This window comes from Syngnathus floridae, chromosome 5, assembly GCF_059516105.1.
Source record: "Syngnathus floridae isolate MCC-2025c chromosome 5, RoL_Sflo_1.0, whole genome shotgun sequence".
NCBI classification, from domain to species: Eukaryota; Metazoa; Chordata; class Actinopteri; order Syngnathiformes; family Syngnathidae; genus Syngnathus; species Syngnathus floridae.
In genome coordinates this window covers 1,463,127-1,482,613 of record NC_142417.1, presented here as the reverse complement: position 1 = coordinate 1,482,613, position 19,487 = coordinate 1,463,127, and the positions used below count along the sequence as shown (strand labels likewise).

At 44.9% G+C, this 19,487-nt stretch overlaps 1 protein-coding gene across 4 annotated transcripts in view; it reads right to left on the bottom strand.

The window, feature by feature from the left end:
* The window catches only part of adgrv1 (adhesion G protein-coupled receptor V1), a 59,727-nt gene extending 40,619 nt beyond the window's left edge, over positions 1 to 19,108 (bottom strand). For 2 of the 4 annotated variants that reach the window (XM_088376347.1, XM_088376348.1), the window contains exons 1-23: positions 18,831 to 19,108; positions 11,336 to 11,523; positions 10,686 to 10,835; positions 9,138 to 9,233; positions 8,738 to 8,842; positions 8,544 to 8,657; positions 8,228 to 8,458; positions 7,802 to 8,139; positions 7,453 to 7,723; positions 6,466 to 6,792; positions 6,119 to 6,295; positions 5,828 to 6,051; positions 5,634 to 5,666; positions 4,959 to 5,085; positions 4,687 to 4,872; positions 4,424 to 4,604; positions 4,182 to 4,345; positions 3,975 to 4,098; positions 3,630 to 3,890; positions 2,997 to 3,123; positions 2,697 to 2,920; positions 1,885 to 2,619; positions 349 to 722 (exon numbers count right to left, since the gene is read on the bottom strand). In XM_088376347.1, coding sequence (XP_088232473.1) covers positions 349 to 722; positions 1,885 to 2,619; positions 2,697 to 2,920; positions 2,997 to 3,123; positions 3,630 to 3,890; positions 3,975 to 4,098; positions 4,182 to 4,345; positions 4,424 to 4,604; positions 4,687 to 4,872; positions 4,959 to 5,085; positions 5,634 to 5,666; positions 5,828 to 6,051; positions 6,119 to 6,295; positions 6,466 to 6,792; positions 7,453 to 7,723; positions 7,802 to 8,139; positions 8,228 to 8,458; positions 8,544 to 8,657; positions 8,738 to 8,842; positions 9,138 to 9,233; positions 10,686 to 10,835; positions 11,336 to 11,523; positions 18,831 to 18,849 — 4,776 coding nt within the window. In that variant the 5' untranslated portion in view covers positions 18,850 to 19,108. The remainder of the gene's footprint in view (positions 1 to 348; positions 723 to 1,884; positions 2,620 to 2,696; positions 2,921 to 2,996; positions 3,124 to 3,629; positions 3,891 to 3,974; positions 4,099 to 4,181; positions 4,346 to 4,423; positions 4,605 to 4,686; positions 4,873 to 4,958; positions 5,086 to 5,633; positions 5,667 to 5,827; positions 6,052 to 6,118; positions 6,296 to 6,465; positions 6,793 to 7,452; positions 7,724 to 7,801; positions 8,140 to 8,227; positions 8,459 to 8,543; positions 8,658 to 8,737; positions 8,843 to 9,137; positions 9,234 to 10,685; positions 10,836 to 11,335; positions 11,524 to 18,830) is intronic. The other 2 variants (XM_088376349.1, XM_088376350.1) reach the window with 1 other exon arrangement.
* Positions 19,109 to 19,487: the final 379 nt, after the last annotated feature.

The window sequence follows — 19,487 nt, the reverse complement described above, 5'->3', positions numbered from 1 at the left end:
GTTTCTATTTCTGATGGAATGCCCTAGCTCAGCCTTGCCAACTGTTACACCGATCAACTCGAGCAACAATACGCAGTCTCCGGTTCCAATGTCGGGAATCCTGATCTAGTTCTGGAGGAATGCCCCCGGAGCGACTCACCGAACCATCTGTCGCTCCACCTGAGACCGACGCAACCAATCGGACTAAAAAGGGAGAGCACGGGCTTGCCGCAGCCAGGCATGAAAACTAATGAAATATGCAGCAAGCAGGGATTCTGTTACACGGGATTATGTGTGGGTTATATTTTTACAGTACCCAAAAACTTTCCTGACAAAATTCCAGCATAGGCGGGCAGCGGTTGAACTTACATCAGGTATGCAGCCACCGGTAAATCCAAAAAGCCCGTTGGCATTGTCACTCTTCATGATGCGTATCACAGCCATGGGCCTGGGGGAAGGCAGGCGGGCGCCGCCTTGCACCGCCACCAGCTGAAGGTAGAACACCTCCTCCCCCTCCTCTTCATCATCATCCTTGACTTCCACCACAAACGACTTGCGGCTCTCCCGCGGCCCGTAGCGTAGATAACCCGAGATGCTGCGCAGGTCCGATTTTGCCGGTTGACTATGAAGCTCGTGCATGCGCTTGCGGTCGAGCCTGGTCCGATACAAACGGACATCTTGGAGGAGGCCTGTGTACCGCTGTTGACCTTCTGGATCTGAGCCAATGAAGATAGAAGCAAGACCTAGAGTGGACAAAAAGAGAAAATTCATATCAAAAGGCAGTATGTGTTTTCCTGGTTTAACGAGTATTACGTAACCTTTTGTTGACCTTCCATATTTTTGGATTAAAAAAAATTAGGAAATCTGCCACAGTGGACAATTACAAAGCCCCGATGCAAACCAATTCAACTGCACGTTGAAGGACCATTAGAAGACAATGACATGTGACACAACTAATAATTATGTTTCTATTGATTATGATTGAAGTTAACTAAAGAGCCATTTGGGATACTCCCCCCACAAAAGTTTTTGGTCCAATGCGGGCGACTACTATTGTCTCCAGTAATTAGAGGGAGTGAGAATAAAAGAAGATGCTGAGTGATTCCTTTGAGCGGTAACAATACCCAACTGGGCTCATTCAAGCGTTGGAGAGACTCAATAGTTGGAAACAATGAGGGCTGGACCGAGTGCGTGTTTGAGCGTTACGGGTGGGCGTACATTTTGAAGTGACGACAGACTTGTTGGCATTTCATGTACACCAAGACCAGAGCAAAACAACAACATCCTGGCTTCATTGAAAACTGTAGTCAAAATGAGACTTGCTGACACTGGCCATGGTGCTGAAACGGCAGTCTTGACATATCAAGTGGAAAATGATTTGGATTTTAGTTTTATATTATTTGGATGTATTATATATTAATGATAGATTCTATTTAACAACAAAATGAGACTTGCTGACACTGGCCGTGGTGCTGAAACTGCAGTCTTGACATATCAAGTGGAAAATGATTTGGATTTTGGGTTTATATTACTTAGATGTATTATTTATTAATTATAGATTATATTTAAATGGATGTGTTTAAATTTGAACCCCACATTTATTTTACAAAATGTTATTTATGTTAAGAGAAAAAGCTTCTTTAAAAAAATTAAATAAAAAAAAACAAAAAAAAAACAACTAAAATCTGTTCAACTAACTATAGTGCAAAGAGAGTGTTTGGGCGTTTATTTAAGTCCTTCACTCCTTAAAGCTCTGGACCATGTATGAAGCAATTTTATCCCTCCAAGCCAATCAGCAAAGAAAAATAATTTCATAAAAACATTATAAATGAACTAAAGGTTACTTATGACGTCAGCTAAATTGAATACATTTAATGTACATCAATTACTGTTCATGTAAATTACCATCAGCAATGCCTTCTCCTTTAATGCTCTTCAGGCCTCCAGGAACGGGGTTCCCATCCAGGAAAAACTCAACAATCCCGTCATCCAGCGTAACGATCACATGCAGCCACGTATTGTCCTCCATAAATTTGTCAGCGGTGGCCTGAGCGACTTGAGTGTTATTTGATCCCGTGACGGTGTAATAAAACTTCACCGTGACGTGAGACTCATTGATGTGGATTTTCACTCCATAATACAAGGTGCCGTTGGTGATTCCTTTGGAGACTAGAAAGCCATCAGTAGATGCTCTGGGGACCAGCCAAGCTGAGAATGTAAAGTTTCCCGGAACAGGAGGCGATTCCTCGGGTGGGATAGTCCCGTAGGATCCGTTACGTCCGGAGAAAAACCTGGTGTCTGTTGCCGAGTGGTGTCTTCTGGCACGAGGCCTGAGCTCGACGGAGTCTGGGAAGGAAGCTAGAAGTAGCAGGTCATCCATCGGAGGAAGGCCTTCTGGGAAATGCGCGGATACAATCTCCCAGGCAACCCGCACGTCGCCAAAAGTACCCTGCTGGCGGAGGACGCTAAAGGAAGTGACATCCGCCATGTCGTCCTCTGACAGCACATCCTCTGCTACTTCGTGGTCCAAATCGCTCTCGGCGATGGCAAACACGCCGTACGGGTCGTCGTTGAAGGGGATGACAAGCGAGGCGCTCGGAGAAGCTTCAGCGAGTTGCCCACTGTCCCCTGGATAACCACCTTCAAAAATTCAAACGTTTTTGAAGATGCTTGTCATGCAGTATCGATTTAAAAAAAAAAAAAAAAAAAAAACTCACCAGATATATTAACCAGCCTGAGAACAAAACTCTCATTGAACTCTGGAAGCCCATCTGAGATGGCCTCCAGCACGATAGCTTTGAAATCTTCTCCAGTGGTGAAAGTGATGGAGCCTGAGGTGTCGGTAAACTCTTGACTTTCCAACAACGGAGTGATGGAGTCGTTGGCATAAAGATGCCAGAAGACCGTTACGTTACCAAAATGGCCCCGCGCTCGCCAGACACTGAGGAGAGAAGTAGCAACAGATGAAAATCATTTTTTTTCGAACTATTTGAGATTATATCCAAACGGCTTCGTACTAGAAATAATTGCTCTTCCCCTCCTCGACCGTCTTTTCTGTCGGCTCCAGTGAGAAAATCCCATTTGCATCATCATTGGCCTGGATGACCACGGTAGCCGTGTCTGCTCCGTACACCACGGCGTCACCTGCAATGTGCAAAAAGTCAATATTTACATTTTAATATTGACACAACTATATACACATCCAATATGGATCGCATGTGAGTTTTTTTTTTTTTACACAGTCGCATACTTCAGGTTGCCGGGCTACCCTCATCACGGTGGAATTTCTCATAATTAAGTGACTGAGCTAAGTGTGTCAAGATCCCTGCGCTGACATAAAGGATATTGACTTGCACATCATAAGCCAGACACCTTACACCACAAGCGCCCATTACGCTGTCTACTGGTAAACAGAGAGAGGCCAACTGAGTCGTTGGTCTTTGTGTCTTGGACTATTTGGAGGCTGGTAATTAAGGTCCTGTTGGGGGCCCCGGCGGGCTTTCATTCCCTCGCCTGACACACAATACTGAGATTAAGACAACACTCGGTGGGTGTAGTGAGGACAGCTACATCCATAACAAATTGAAGTATGTAGCTGGGGAATACATTGACCATTTGAAATCAAATCAAATAAAATAAAGAATACGCACCAGTGGCATTAAACAAGACAATGTAGAAGTGCTCATCCGTTTCCGGTATGTTGTCGTCTTCAATGGCCACAGAGATGTTCTTCCTCCATTCTCCGATGTCAAACAGCAACACCGTGTCATTGCTGAGCAGGGTGAGATCGCCAGGCGACGCATCGCCGTATTCCACACGATAAGCCACCGTGCCGACGTAATCTGCTCGCCCGGCCCGCAGAACGATCAAGTGGGCCACAGCGCCTTCCCCCAAACGCACAACTGCAGGTTCTTCAGGGTGGAAGAAGAATGTATGGATCCATTTTAGGATTTCATGTTAATATGAGAAGAAAATATTTACAGTGAACCTCTTACCAGAAAAATAAATGGGGTCATCATTTTTGCGAATCTGGAAAGTGGCTGTGAGTCTGTTTCCAAGCCTTGCACCACCACTCGCGTTCACCAAAGTGATTGTGAAGTTCTCCAAGCCTTCAGGGATCTAGAACCACCCAAAATAAATTGAGTAATAAAAATCATATATTTATTCACTTCTGGAAGCCACATGTATGATTTCAGGTTGACCTCATCAGGCAAAGATAGGAGAGTAAGGTTTTTCAAGGAGTCTCCCTCCTTGAACGTGATGTTTCCTTGGATGGGTCGAACGTCTCCAGATGCAGCTGGCTCCAGGGTCCATGAAACCGAGACTTCTCCAAAGAGACCCCTGCTCCTCTCCACAGAGTAGGTTGCTGCGAAATCAGATACAGATGTAAAGATGATTTATTTTGACAATGTTGGCCTATAAAGTTCATTCAAGAAAACGCTACCTTGGTATGTCTGATTGCCTTTGCTTTCACTGATGGCCTTTGTTGCCCCAGACGGCCCAAATTCGATGACCCCAAAGGGGTCGTCGTTCCTGCGCACCGTGACGTTGACCTCCCTGTGGTTTCCGAGGCGACTGGGAGGAGTGCTGTGGCTGCCGAGCACCACCGAGAAAGTCTCGTCCAGCTGAGTAAAGACAAAGCGCATTTATTGATCTATTACGTATTGCGACAATTTCAACAGCCTTTTTTTTCCCAGTTATTCTTACTTCTGGCACACCATCAGGCTTGGCCACCAGGGCCACCACCACCTCCCTCTCGCCCGGTTTGAACTCCAAGATCCCGGTGGCGCCGTAGAATTCGCTGTTGCCTGCGGGCATGACGACATATCGCACCAGCTGCTTCAGCAGCTGTCCCTGGGCTCTGACCACATGGAGCTCCACGGCCTCACCCTCCTGGAAACAACACGTGACCACAGATGTGAGGTGACCAGCACGTTACGGAGGTTGACTGAATTATTTATCGGGTTTTTATGGCTTACATTGATTAACCATGGACCTCTTGAAGATGGCGAGAACTCAAAGACTCCACCGGGGTCATCATTCTCCACGATGACAAGGACTCTGGTGGTGAAGCCGGCTTTCAGGATTTGATTCTCGACATCACTCCTGGGACACAAAAATGAATCATTTTAAAAGCACAAATTATTGTTTTTATTATTTAATTATTTTTTTATTAATGATTGTTTTTATGATTAATTATTTATTTTTTATTTTTTTATTATTGTTTTGGAGAATCATCAAAATGATATTACTTGAGAAAAAATTGAGTGAGCTTTTCAAAGGGAATGATCAAACTGTGTGTGTGCGTGTGTGAGAAAACCGTCGGCAAAACAAGAAGTGTAAATCCAAGACAAAACAAGACATCACGAAGCATTCCAAACAACCAATCACAGCCAAGTCACTGCATGCATACAAAAGCGCCCATCTTAAAAAGGGCAAACAATCAAGCCGGCACCAAGAGGATTCTCTGCTTGCTTCCCAACCACTCATTTCTTTTAGATCCCCTATTTTCACACCAGCAGAAAATCCCTAATGATCCTCATCCCCACGTTCAAGCAAAGACCCCGGCAATTCTCGAGTAGCCCCTTCGCTGGGAAACAAAGTTCTGATTCACGCCGGACAAAAGGCCCTGCTTCACTCCACTCTCCACTTACCCGAAGTACACGATAAAGCGTGCAGTCTCCACCCTGCGGAGACGAGGTGGGAGACAAGAGTGCTGGGCTTCTCATCAGAACATCCATTAACACCCCCAAATTCTCCCTTTCAGCTTGGCATTGCTTTATCAAAGTTGTCAACGGCGCACAATAAAGTTCAGAGCGCAAGTTGGGCGCTTTATATATTTGCCTACCGCTCCAAGGTCAGCAGCAAAGTCTCATTGACTTCAGGTGTATCGTCAGCCATGACAGTGAGGTTGATGAAGGCGTCGCTCTGGCCAGACATGAAGACAACAGAACCGTTGAGAGGTTCCAGATCTTCCGAGGTGACGTCCTCACGGTTGGCGCCGGTCGCTTTGAGACTCCAGAAAACCACAGCTTGACCGTCGGTGCCGTCACGTCGCAGCGGCAGGCTCACCTGTGAATCACGTAAAATCAGGAGTCCATTTTTTTTTTGGGATTGATATCTGAGGGTGGGATGTTACCGTGCTGGCGTTGTCGTCCTCTGGTTCATAAATGACAACTGTGCTGTTATTTGTAAAGCCAATTTCCCCATTGGCGATTTCAGGGGTGACCGTCAGGGTGAGGTTTAGAGGTCCCCCAAACCTTGGACTTTTGGAAGGAATCCGGGGAGTGATGTCAACAAGGGCCAAGGCTTTCAACTTGTAGGACAGAACACAACATAAAACATCATGCGTTTCCACATTTCAGTTTTTATGATTGATGAATTCGTTCCCATGGCAACAAACCCGACCGACACAAGTGCCGTTGCAAAACCACTCAAAAGAGACACTCAAACTTTCAAATGGCAGAAACGGGAAGAGGACATTACCTGGATGAAGAAATGAGCTCCATTCTGCAGAAAAGCATCGTTCCTGATCGGCAGTACGACGAAGGCCGTGCGTTCACGGGAGAAGGCGACGCTCACAGTTGCGCTGACGTTTAGAACGCGGTCTCGCGCCAACTCTGGGTCGATCGGACCTGCGGGGATGTAGAGCGCTGTGAGAGTCAGGGAGACCCGACCCAGCATGCCACCCTCCCGCAGGAAGTGGAGTGACAGGAAACGGCCTTCGGGTTGACTTTGGATGCTTTGCTTCTTTTCGGGATCGAAGCCGAATATCCCGTAGACGTCATCACTGTCTTGGATGTAAAACAACATCTGAGGAAAGAGAGGACAAAAATTCAACTAAATTATTGCGGATTTTGATGCCAGCACAATTAAACTGGATATTTGATGTCTATAGTCGTCAATGGCAGTGAATGAGTTAACGTCTCTTAAAATTTGGCCCTGGTTTCTATGGTGAGGTGAGGGTGAGAGAGGAAAGGCTGGAGAGCTTGAAAGTAGTAAATCTCAAAACAGATCTTTGAGCTAACTTTAGAGATGCTTCCTCTTTAATTAGCTCGACTCTAATTAGGGCCTATTTTTTTCCCCCTTGAACCCCACATGCCTGCTATATACTCATAATTGATTCATGGCTCGGAACAATGCATGTTTAGGATGGGGGGGGGAGAAAAAATTGCCCTTGTTTAGTCAGGTGGCAAACAGATGCGGCACCTTCACGACTTAAAGTGCTAATGTGTGTTCATGCACCACCAACGGGTTCCTTTGCATCTCATTCAAAGAGAAGAATTTAATGGTGGATGATGAAAATGGAGATCAGAAAAGTCATCAATCCACCCACGGAACCCCGCAGAGCAAAGTAGCTGGCAAAAAGGATTGGCTTTCAAAATGTGCCAAGAGCACCGAAGCTCAACACCTACACAAAAAGCCAAATGCACAACATCTGCCAAACAATTGAATGAATCTATCTTCACTGACCTCCATGGGTTCGTCCACCTCAGCATCTCCAGTCACGGAATGCGGCAGTAACTTTAGAACAAAAGCTTCCGCCTCTTCGGGGAGATCGTCAGTTACGATATTTATCGGAATCACAGCGGTGACTTGGCCCGGGGCAAAGGTCACCGTGCCCGCCTCTGGTGCCAAGTCATCCGATACCGGCGAGAGGACGCTTGAGTTTCGACTAATGGACCAGTTGGCGGACACTTGGCCATAGCTACCTCCGTTTCTGACAATCACGATGCCTTCAAATCTGCAGGAAAATCAATGAACATTTCTTAGACTATGGTAAATTTAATATCATTTTTTATCTGGCATGCAAAGTTTTCACCTCTGTATCGAGTCCTCGTCAATGCTGATTGGCCGAATGACGGCGCCGCTGCCGATTGATAAGACACCGTGAGGCTTATCGTTAGGCTCGATGGTCACGAGCACGGCAGTGGGCGACACGAGCACGGCGTCTCCTTTAAGGCTCTCCTCCAGCAGGACCACTTGGAAGGACTCTGCGATTTCCGGCACCTCGTCATCTGTGATGTTAAACAGCAGGGCGCTCTCGTAGACAAATGGAGGGAAGGTGATGGTCCTGACCGGCTGCAGGTCAAGGAAGTCCTCATCGGCCGTGGCGCTGACCGGCCCTTTGCCACTTACAAGGAGATAATCCACAGAAACCTGGAGACATTCCAAAGGATCCTTCGATTCGATTCCTGCGTTCATACCTCAACGGACCAAAAATGGACCAAAAGCCAAAACACCGTACCTCTGTGTCAACAGAGCCGATAAGTGGGCCGTCCTCGCTCAGCCGACCCCGTGTCACATTCAGGGCGATGACTCCGGCGGACTCCGGAACGACTACGATGGACTGCAAGAACCTCAGCGGGCTGTCGTTGCGTCGGATCCTCAGCTGAACGCTGCTGCCATTGGGCCTGAGGAGAGCGCCACCTGCTACGCCCGTGAGCCTGACTGAAAAGACTTCATCATCTTCTGGAATCTGGTCCAAATGAAAAAAATGCTCCATCAAGTATCCAATCGATGAGGTTCAATCAAGTGGTAAAAATGAGACTGTTGCTTGGTACCTGGTCATCCCGGACCAGGACGCCGAAGTGAACGACAGAATGTCCAACGGGAATTGTGATATTTCCTCTGTCTGGAGTGAGGTCCTCAAAGGCAGGATTGGGTCCCCCAAAGATCTGAAATCGAAAAGTCAATATTCAGAAATTTTGCTAAAAAACAGTTGAACGTGTTTATGTTCTGCAGAATGTTCTCAAACCTCAAAATTCACAGTCACTGTTCCATATGTCCCTTTTTCTCTGATCAGAGTGAGATGTACAAACTGGTTTCCTCCTCTCGGTTCATCAACTACGACCTCCTCAGTCTGTGACGGCAGAAACAGAGAAATCCTTATTTGATCGGGTTAGAATTAAAATTTCAATGAAATATTTTTTAATGTTGTCATTTTTTTCCATTCCAATTCACATTGACAAAAGCTGAAAGAAAAAAAAAATACTTGGGAAAAATTCCAACTCATGTCAGTTACAAGCTTGACAGGACCAGCCGGAGGTTCCCAAAATTCCACCGCTACCATGGAAACCAAATTCCCCAGCGCTGCAAGAACTTTGATGTGGATCCGACAAATCTGTTCATTCAACCGCGCCGTGAAATTTCCTTACCGAGTTGAAGGCGATGATTCCGAAGGCGTTATCGTTGGACAGGATGGTGATGGTTGCTCTGTTGGGCGTTCCCAGCGTCACACCGTTGGAGGAGCTCTGGAGAGCGCAAGTTAAACTAGGTCACCGCGGCTCCTCCATCAGCCCTGATGCTCACACTGGCTTCACTTGGTTATTGTACTGAGACACCATGTTGAGAGGGCACAAAACCAGGAAGTGCCGGTCTCAACTCACTTCATTTGTCACTTTGCCTCTCTGCGGGATGCCTCTTCATTCTTGAGCGCCATCATTCCACACTAAGACCTGACAATCTGAAAATCTCCTTGTGTGCCTCGGAGCTAACAATAGAGTTTTCTTGCCTTCACATTCTGTGGACTGTGAAAGAAGGATTTGTATTTTTCTTTTTTCCCGGAAGCTAATTGCAATATAAAAGGAGACACTAAAATGTATTTTGAAGCTTTTGGCTTACTAGTGTTTCATTAGCAGTGTGTGTGTGTGTGTGTTATGGTAAAATTGTAGTTTTGCACAACCTGGATTGGTCATAAGGCCACAAACAACTATTTAGTCACATTCACAACTTTGTTTTCAAAACGCCAGAGCGCTTATCTTAGGAATGCAACTCTCTTGATTTTTACTTTGACCCAACTCGCATTTATACCCCCCCCCCCCTCTAGTAAACTGATCGGGTGGCATTTGGCCAAAGCTTTGTCTTCACTGTGGTGTAAATAGGCCTCATCTTTTCTTTCGCTCTGCCTGGAGGCTAAATATGCCCTGACGTCACAAAGATGAAAAATGTCAGGTTTGTTTTACAATCGGTAAATCGCAATTTGCCGATATCGCAACGAGACATTCGTGACGGGTCTTCTTCCCTCGAGTCGACAATAAAACTCGACAACCAAATGGTAACTGCAACCATGGCGATAGCCTCGAGGTTTACGGCATCCTGCGGTGTCATTCTCTTGAGAAACATTTACAATCTGACACAGCAACAATTTTGTCACCTAACTGAACTAAGATATTGCCAGAAAAGTATTACCGTATTTTTCGGACGATAAGGCGCACCGGGACAGATATAAAATACTGTATTTTTTAGAGTCTAAAATTTAGACCAAAAGGGAAAACGAAATAGGAAAGGATTTGAATTCAAGATGACAAGCTGAAATATTGACATCCATACATAAAATCAAATTAAAGCATTTTAAAGGCGCCTTATAGTCCGAGAAAGCCTTCACCGGGTTTCACGAGCAGAGTGGACGACACAAAGTCCAGTCAAAGTCGGTTTCCTTTCACAGCATCGCCTTTCAAAAGAAGAAACTCAAAGGCCATGTACATTTCCCCCCCACCCCGTCTGACCCCCTCTTGGTCAAGTCTTATGGAGGACACACATCAAAGAGCCTAAAAAGAGGGCTTACTGTGGTTGACGCCTCCACAGCCAATTGCTTAGTGGCTGCTGTGAAGGTTTCACAATTGCGACTTTGTAGACAGAACCCAGAAGAAATTTGCCGTATTCATGAACTGGTAGGATGATTTTTTTTTTTTTTTTTTTTGTACCTGCAGAGTGAGGTTGAACGTAAACGTTTCGTCAGCTTCCGGAAGGTCGTCATCTTTGACTGCGATGAATATGGTCTTGCTGGATTCAGTGGAGAGCAGAAAGGCGGCAGCATTAACCGCCTCAAAATCGCCCGTGTCTACTCCCTCCAGCTGAAATGAACAAAGCGAGAAATGGAGATTGATTGATCAGGATGGATGTTGCTAGCTGAGTCTTCCCTTTCATTATTCCTGACATCAAACATTTTGTCAGGAGTTCATTTGAGAGAAATTGTTCAAACTTTAAACTTCTTCACCACATTCCACCGCACAACCAAGCTCGCCTTGTTAAACACCAACTGTGAGCATCTGACACACGGCCCCCGCGAGGAGCCCGTAAAGCCCAACCCCGACTGAGTTTTCTGAGGGGGGCTCCCGCTGACATACACCATCTTTGATGCTGCCATCACTTTCTGCATTGATTAAAGTCATGACTGGCTAAAAATGCATCAGAAGGTGCTGGACTGAGGGCTTATCATCTTTGAATATGGACAGTTTGAACTAACATAATAAATAAATAAATAAAATATACAATAAATAAAATATATAATAAATAATATAATAAATAAATACATAAAAAATCAAATCAAATAGCACGGTCCACAAAGACCCACCAAAACTAAAGCCGTGACATTGACGGGGTCTCCCACTCTCTCCACGAGCAGCCGGACCACAGCCGTGCTGCTCTCATTGACGACAAAGTCCGTCTGTCCCAAGAACCGCAGCGTCGCCGACTCGGATGTTGCGCCAGGGACGGACAGAGCCAAAAGCAATCCAGTCAAATGGAGAAAAGTGGTCATTCCTGTAACAAATGAAGAGCAAGTTCGAAATGGTAACTTTGCGGCTATCTGTGGCCAAATATCTGGTTGGCTACGATAGCAACAACAGGTTGTGGAGAATAAAGCAACCACATGTTTCAAAAGGCTGCGGCCAGATGGTCTCGGTGCTACAACAGGCTGGCAACATTCCAGAATTCAAGCAGCTGTTGTCCTCATGCTGTCATAACTGCAAAAGTACTTGATATTAACCGCATTTTTTTGTTTTTTGGGACCACATAACTTCACTCTGCCGCGCCAAAATAAATCTGACCAAATCAGTAGTTTGACTTATTCGGCACAATGTTTCTTGGCATGATTTGCTTGAGCAACATTCTCCTTTCTTCCCCTCTAATTATCTTCCCTGCTCCCCCGTTTCCTACAATCTTCTTTACGTCTGCGCTCGTCTCTTCATGCTCTTAGAATAATCCTGAAACTGGATGGAGCTACCGAGACAGTTGTCATGGTTAACACAACAAAACAACCCAGCATGACAAATGGGGTCAAGCCAGCCAGCCAACCAGCCAGCACACTGTGGCCGCTGGCTTCGACCTCTTCGCCAGTCTCCTTCCACCAGTTTCATTCATAATCTGTGCAATGCCACTTTGCCAAGGATATACTGTAGCACTTTGAGATTTCTATCTTTATGGAATGTAAAGTGCGATAAATGTATGTAATTTATTATTATTATTATTATTATTATACTGTAAACATTCCCTTTTAGAAAATGATTGTCAATTCAAAGGTTGAAAAAAAAAAAAGCAAAGGGCAGTTAGATGTCAGATGTCATGCTGTTCGTTCCATATTAAATAAGCAGAAAGCTTTTGGAAAGTTGGACTTTGAAAATAGCAATTTTATTTTATAATGTTCCATTACTGTCATATCGGTCCGAGCTACTTTTGTGAGGGTATGAATAATAAATATCATCGGTGTATATTTCTGTCTAAAAACAATGATAACTTACAACTTTGATGAGCTTACCCAAATGTTTATTTATTCATTGTATGTCTGGATGATTACGTTTGTGATTGTAATGCACGAAAAAAATGCCAGCAACGCAAAGATGAGTGGGGAACCCATCAAAAAAGGATTTAAAGCTGGTGGGTGGCGAGGCTTTGAGCTTAAGAGGAGAGAGGCGAGCCTTACCATACAAAGAGAGCCTGGATCTCGTAAATCCCGTAATTTAATTAAATTCCTGTGATTTCACTTTTAACACTGATTTGGGACAATATTCCTCACAGATTCCTTGGATATAATTATTTATTCCATTTTGATTCCAATAAAGATCACTGTGAAAGTTGGGAAAGAGACAAATGTTCCTTATAGTATGAATCGATTGTTTAGATTTCTGATAAATGTGATAAATAAATATTGATTGTTGATGGCTTAGTCATAGTTAGTCAAAGAAATGTAGTCAAATCAAACTCCTTAGCTTCATGCTCTTCATAATAACAACCACAGTTTGCTCTTCCTAAAAGCCACCACTGCAAAATAAAGAAAAATATCATAGATCATCTCCGATCGCACCGCAATGAACTCCTGGAACCCGAGCCACAAAAAAGAAGAGTGGTCCACTGACCAAGAATACCGACCGCATTCCCCTTCAAGGTGCCTAATGGAGAGCAGATGCTGCCTGACTGGCACAAGTCTGTTTTACAATTAGCGGGGTATTTTTGTTTCGGGTGTTTTGTGATGTGCCAAGCTTGAGCCCAGGGGTTCCGGACTGACCACGGATGTGTCTATCAAGAAGACGGCAGCGTGGTGTGTTTGGCAGAGACCTCTGACACTCATCTAGTAGCTTCTGTTGTGATATCTAAGCTCACACATGCGTAAGAAGCGACGCGTTTAGCAGACCTCAATGCCACAGACAGAAGATGTATCCAAAAAAAGTTCAAGGTTCGAGTGGAGACGCTCAAAGGGCGATTGGCCGGGGCACCCGAGAACTTTGAAATGTTCAACGGTCCACCACTAAAGCCAACGAAATGGATTGTGGGACCTGGCACTAGCCGAAGATACGTAACAGCCTAGCTAAAGCGAGTTTCCACAGTGAAACTTTAAAATTGACTAAGATTGTGACCTCACTTTGTTATCTTTAATCTTGTCAAACATTACTTCCGGAAATACACATGAATGGTGTCTAATTGGCTTTTCATTTAAACGGATGCTGGCATGCTAGCATGTCATTTCTCACAGAGGAACCGGATTGGTCTTTTCTAGAAAGCCCTTCCCAACAGGCCCGCTGATAAGCGAACATGCTGATAAAAAAAAAAAGCCTGCGGTGGCTTGACCCTGTAACCTACCAGCCCGGCACTGTTCCGAGCCCCGTTCACTGATCTACTAGATATCAGGCATGCTGAGGAGGTGTCCGGTTGCCGGGCAGCTCTGGGACACGCTGCGATGACGCCTCTTGGGTTTCGCCAGTACGTCGTAATCTTTCACATCAATTATTCAACGGCGGACTTTGTGGATGACTTTAGTTAAGTGTCATACCGCAAGATTCTCCACATCGTACTTGCCTGACAAACAGCGAGGCTTCGCTTCTCTTATCTTTCAAAATCTTTCGATTTTTCATTGACAGCAGAATCGGTTGTGACTGTAATTACATTGCGGATTTTGCCTTTCCCATAATTATTTCAAAGACTTCCAAGTATTTGAAGGTTTAGAAGTGGAAAGCGATACTTGTATTTCCCTTTTGGAAGAGGGTGTGTTGGACATCAGTCAGTAGAGTTTAATCAAGGGCTTTCCCGTGTGGCTTCTATACCATGAGATTGCCCTGGTCCTGAGACGCCCTTGCGGAACCGTTTCTGGTTTCACTGAACCACTAAACAGCAACACAAAGATGGAGCCACATATCAGTAAGTCGAGAAAGAAAAGTTCCAGGACTGGAGTCACCAGAGATATATTTCAAATCTACTGCAGCTCTGCCATCATGGCAAGCTTGATGTTGACCACATTTTCAAAAACAGTACCCTTGATTACCCCCTTGAGCTTGTGAAAGAGGAGAAAAATCACACAAATCCAGGTCGGGTGAGTGGGGAGGTCAGGAACTCTTGGTCAGGAACTGTTGGATGCTCAGAGCCTCGAAATGAGTCAGTTTTTTATTTATTGCTATGGTAATAAAATGCCTTTCAATTATATTCAGCCAGTATTTTTTATTTAACTTTGGAGATGAGGCGACATAAAACATTAAGGCATGCAAACATTGGAAAATGGATGTTCCCTGAGGTTTGAGTCGAAACAACCCAAGGCAGTAGCAAAATATGCCTTGCCAAAAGTCTATCTTTAAATAACAAACCAAAAAAATGTTAATGCCGTGTATTATTAGAGTGCAGCGTGTATTTCTGTCGCTCGACTTCATTGGTGGCTGAAAAACCTTCTCTCCTTTGTTTATTGGTTTGTGTTAGCGATGCCACCGGGCCGGTGTGTGTCGGGCCCGACCTCAGAAAGCAGCCACAGGCCACGACCGGCATACTCACAAGCCCATAATTGCACTTTACATGTCGTTTTTCCTTTCTGGTATTTTTAGATCAGTCAATGTTTTCACCATACAGGGAAGAAATTAAGAGACGTAATAAATGAGTAGAGCTAGAACATACATTGTTAAATCCATTTGCGTTACACGCCACACTTATTTTAGAGCAGGGGTGTCAAACTTATTTTTGTCGCGGGCCACATCATAGTCACTTGGCCTCAAAGGGATATTAAAATCGTCAACCCAAATAAATTGACGAAAAAAAATATTTTAAATTATGAGTGGTAATAAAAATTGCTAATATCTCTATTTTTCAAAAGTGAAAATAATTGGAATTTGGAATTGACATGAATTCGATTTGTCTTCGCGGGCCACCCAAAATGATGTGGCGGGCCGTATCTGGCCCCCAGGCCTTGACTTTGACACCTGTGTTTTAGAAGGACCTTCCCCAAAACAGATTTGTGTTTATTTTTAGGGCAAAAAATGAAAGCCTGTGATTAATCCCTCAAAAAGGAAGCGGTGCATTCGAGGAAATAAAAATGTCAAGGTGGTGAATTTCACTCAAATGATGCTAGTCCGCTTCTTGATGGAATCTAAAAGAACAAAAACGCATGAGGTCAGCCCTCGGGCTATTGTCGGAAGACACTTCACACTGGCCTTTCTCTCTTTCGGGGGTGCATGAGCCTGTCAATCAAATGTGCATTTTACTGTGAAAAAGAAAACAGAGAGCGAGAGGGGCGAGTTTTCAAGAGGTATTGTCCATGCAGCTGTTTGCATGCTCCAAAGTTCCACCAAGTGCATCTCTCACATACCTCGAAATAAAAGCAAGAATGTTTTCCACTCCAATAAGAAAAGGAAAAGTGGAGGAAGCAGTTTCTAGTATTTTTGGGCGCGCTGGCTGACTGATTAGCTTGTATGACGCACGGTGATGGAAGCGGACAGAAAGACACTTTGAGGGGGATTAAACAAGGTTGTACAGACCAAAGGGCCAATTTGGGACGGCTATTACTCTGTTGCACGTTGGGTCCGGATGAAATGCTAATTGCGTTTCTAAAAGAGAGGGGACGGACTCGGAACAGAGGCTGCATTTTTTTTTTTTTTTTCCAACGAGGGCGAGCCCGACTTCACGTTTCACTGAGCAGCGCGCGATTTTAAGGAGCGCACTTTTGTTCTCGCATGCTACTTTGGAGGTTTTGCCGGCCGGGTATTATTGACATGGCCACAGTTCTCTTTTATTTTGTTTTTACTACTTTTTGGCAAGCAGACCTCCACTGGAGAAAAAGAGCCTTTTGGTTTCCCCCCCTTCGTTGTTGTAAACAAGGACATGGCTGCACACACATTCAGAGTACAGTAGGTGTCGAGGAGCTTTTTTTTTTTTTTTTCCTCCCAAAAACGCCAAAGTGCCAGATGGCAGCACAGAGGCTCTCGCCTATTGGTCATAAAGGAGCAGTATTATCTACTCAAGCCAACCTGCCTTGTGGATTCTGGTCCAATCAATCACAAAATCATGAGAATAAAGAATCACAAAACGGCCAAGATAATAAATCACTGGCATCAAAACAAGCGTTCAGAACATTCATAAAGAAATCTTTAAGGATTCCAAAAACGCATCCATTCAAAGCACCCCGTTCTCATCCAGCACCCCTGCAGTGTTTTGCATAGATAAATGACCTCAATGTTGATTATCTTGAGATGTTTCTCTCACAAAGCAAGAATATGCTATGGCAGGCATTAAGAAAAAAAAAATCGTGGATGAATGCATGTTTGAAACAAATACAACCACTCAGTGTTCAAACGCCCCCGCCAACTTTTCAAATTCCTCTGCCAAGACTAAATATACAACAGGGAGGGACATCAAAGAATGAGAAAGGAGCTGCTGCTACATGTGCAACCAACCCCCACTGCAGCCACACGCTGAAAAGACTTCATTTTCTAAATTGCAACAAAAACAACTGCAAGCGAATTATTAAACTATTGTGGAAACAGGTTCATGAGTAAAAAGCTGGAAGTCAACACGGAAACTCGTGTCGTGCGCTTAGTGAACTTTTATGAGGCTTTGTGAAATCATTGACAAAATTATAAAACCTATATGGGTGGTTCTCTGGAAGTGTGACACAAAAGCTGAAAAATAAATGTCTTCAAGTAAATAAATAAATAAATAAAGTGGTCATATGCAAAGGTTTGCTGCAGTAACCGTTCCAAACTCAACGGGAACCAAACGGGTTCGGTCGGGACCACCAAAGAGACCTCAGGATTGTTGGCCATCACTTTTGCTCCACCACTTCCCCGTCCCTCTGCTCCAAGGTCAGCAACCGCTGAAACATGTCTCCCATCAAGAAGCCTAAAAAACCATTTAAGCATTTACGGAAACATGGCATACAACGTTGCCATTATACACGACTTAACTATGAGCTTGATTTATAATGTGTCTGTTGAGTCAATCTGAAATAAACTTTTACAGGGCGGTCCCGTTCACATTCAATCAGAAACACCAAAGAAACATTTTGGGTTCTGTCAGAGTGACGCTCATTACGAAATATCGTCTGTTGAGCTTCCGCAGCCACGCCAAGAACTGTGAACTGCAAATAGCCTGAGAACCAAAGTTCCTCTAAAAAAGTTTATGAACTAAATTCTCACTGGACTGATACAAGTTGTCATAAAGTATGGCCCTGTCGTGTTCATTTTGCCACACGCTGGGAACGCCATCCCTCTCTCGTAGCCTGCGTTCATCCATCTCAGCCTGTCTCCTCTGTGCAACACTTGAGGCCTTCTCATCAATGAGCAGCCCCCACTAACAGCGCCGACCCCCTTTTGTGCCGCTCGGCCATTAGGGAGGCTGAGACAGAAGGAGGGCGAAGCAGGCAGTAAAACAGTTTCCTCCCCGTGAATCACATTCGGGCCCTCACACGGGCCACTGAGGGACGGGGGGGGGGGGGGTGACCCCTTCCAGGCAATGACATAAACACTGAGAGACAAAGGGCCCACGGCAAGAGAGGATCTCAGGGGTTGGAAAGTGTGTAGATTTCACCAAACAAAGGCCAGTGATGCTTTGAGATAAAACAATTGCTATTCTAGGACGGTTGGCGTGGAACAGGTGTAAGAGCTGAATGAAGCTCCCTCCGTGCGAGACGGGATTAACCATGCTGAAGTAACAAAAGAGATTGGCGACAGAAGATGACATCATATCATGGCAATTACAAATGAGCTGGACTTTTGGTATTGGTAGAAAATCCACCAGAATGCATTTTAGTTAATTCCCTTCACATGTGGGCCAAGATTACTCATAGCCCTTTAAGTTGGGAGGACTTTTTTTTTAATGAAAGAGCCCCACCAGTACTATGTGTGTGGGGATCCCTGTTTGATTTCGTGGGCAAGGAGGGAGGGCGGGGGGGAGCCCACACAAAGAGTAGCAATCACACTGGAGATCCTGCATGTAACCATGGAAGCGTTTTGTCTCTGTCGTCAATGGGCTCGCCGGCCATTCATTTACTGATCGCGTTGAATCAATATTTAGGCTTTTCAGTGTTATTAGCTGCTACGGGGAGGAGGCGCAATGACCAGGGGGGGGGGGGGGGGGGGGTCGTTTGTCACACAGCGAAATAAAATTAGCACCGCGTCACTTTTATAGTGTCGTTGTCTTATAATGTGACTGCTCGATCTGTCCGGCTTGATTGAGGTGAGGAGTGGCGGACACTATGTTTTCCGATCTATTCATTATTAACCACACTATAAAAATACAAACTTGATATAGGTTTGGACATATTGAACCCGGGCGAGATGAAGTGATAACTTTTCTTTTAGGAGGAAATAAAAGCAACTTACCTGCCCACTCCAAGTCCATGATTAATTAACGAGACGTCCTGACGGTTGAGGAAAACATGGATCAATACTTCTCCTTTCCTCTAATGGTGTTTAAAGGTCCGTTATCCCTTCCGATGAGGCGGTGGTGGGATCCAAGGTAGTAACGTGAGGTGGTACTCCATCTAAATAACGGGGACTGTGGCGAGTCAAAGTAATGGTTCTCCTCACGCTCGCTCCACCGGTGTGCTGCACACATGTGAGTGAAGCGCACCAGTTACGCACACGGGAGCGCGCACGATGACCCGGTCCAAAAGATTAGCGAGCTGTTGCGCGTGCACGTCCAGATCGTCTCGAAGTGGCTGAAGCTAATGAGACGCGATGTTAAATTTAATCCCCCCACGGGTTCGTCTGTTCAAATGTTTTTGGAGGCCAACAGCGCCACCGTGCGTGGCGAACGCACACTCGTCACTGTAGTTGTTGCGATTAAACTTGGAAATTAGGAACATAATTTAAATTATTGACAGGTTTTTGTGTCAATCGATATTTCGCCATGAAAGAGTGGGCTTGTAAAGAAAATAGTTATTATTATTATTAAATGTAGGAGTCGGGGCATTTCGACAGTTGGTGGCAGTACAGGACAAATAGACTTTTCTGCTTAATTCATATTCCACAAATGCA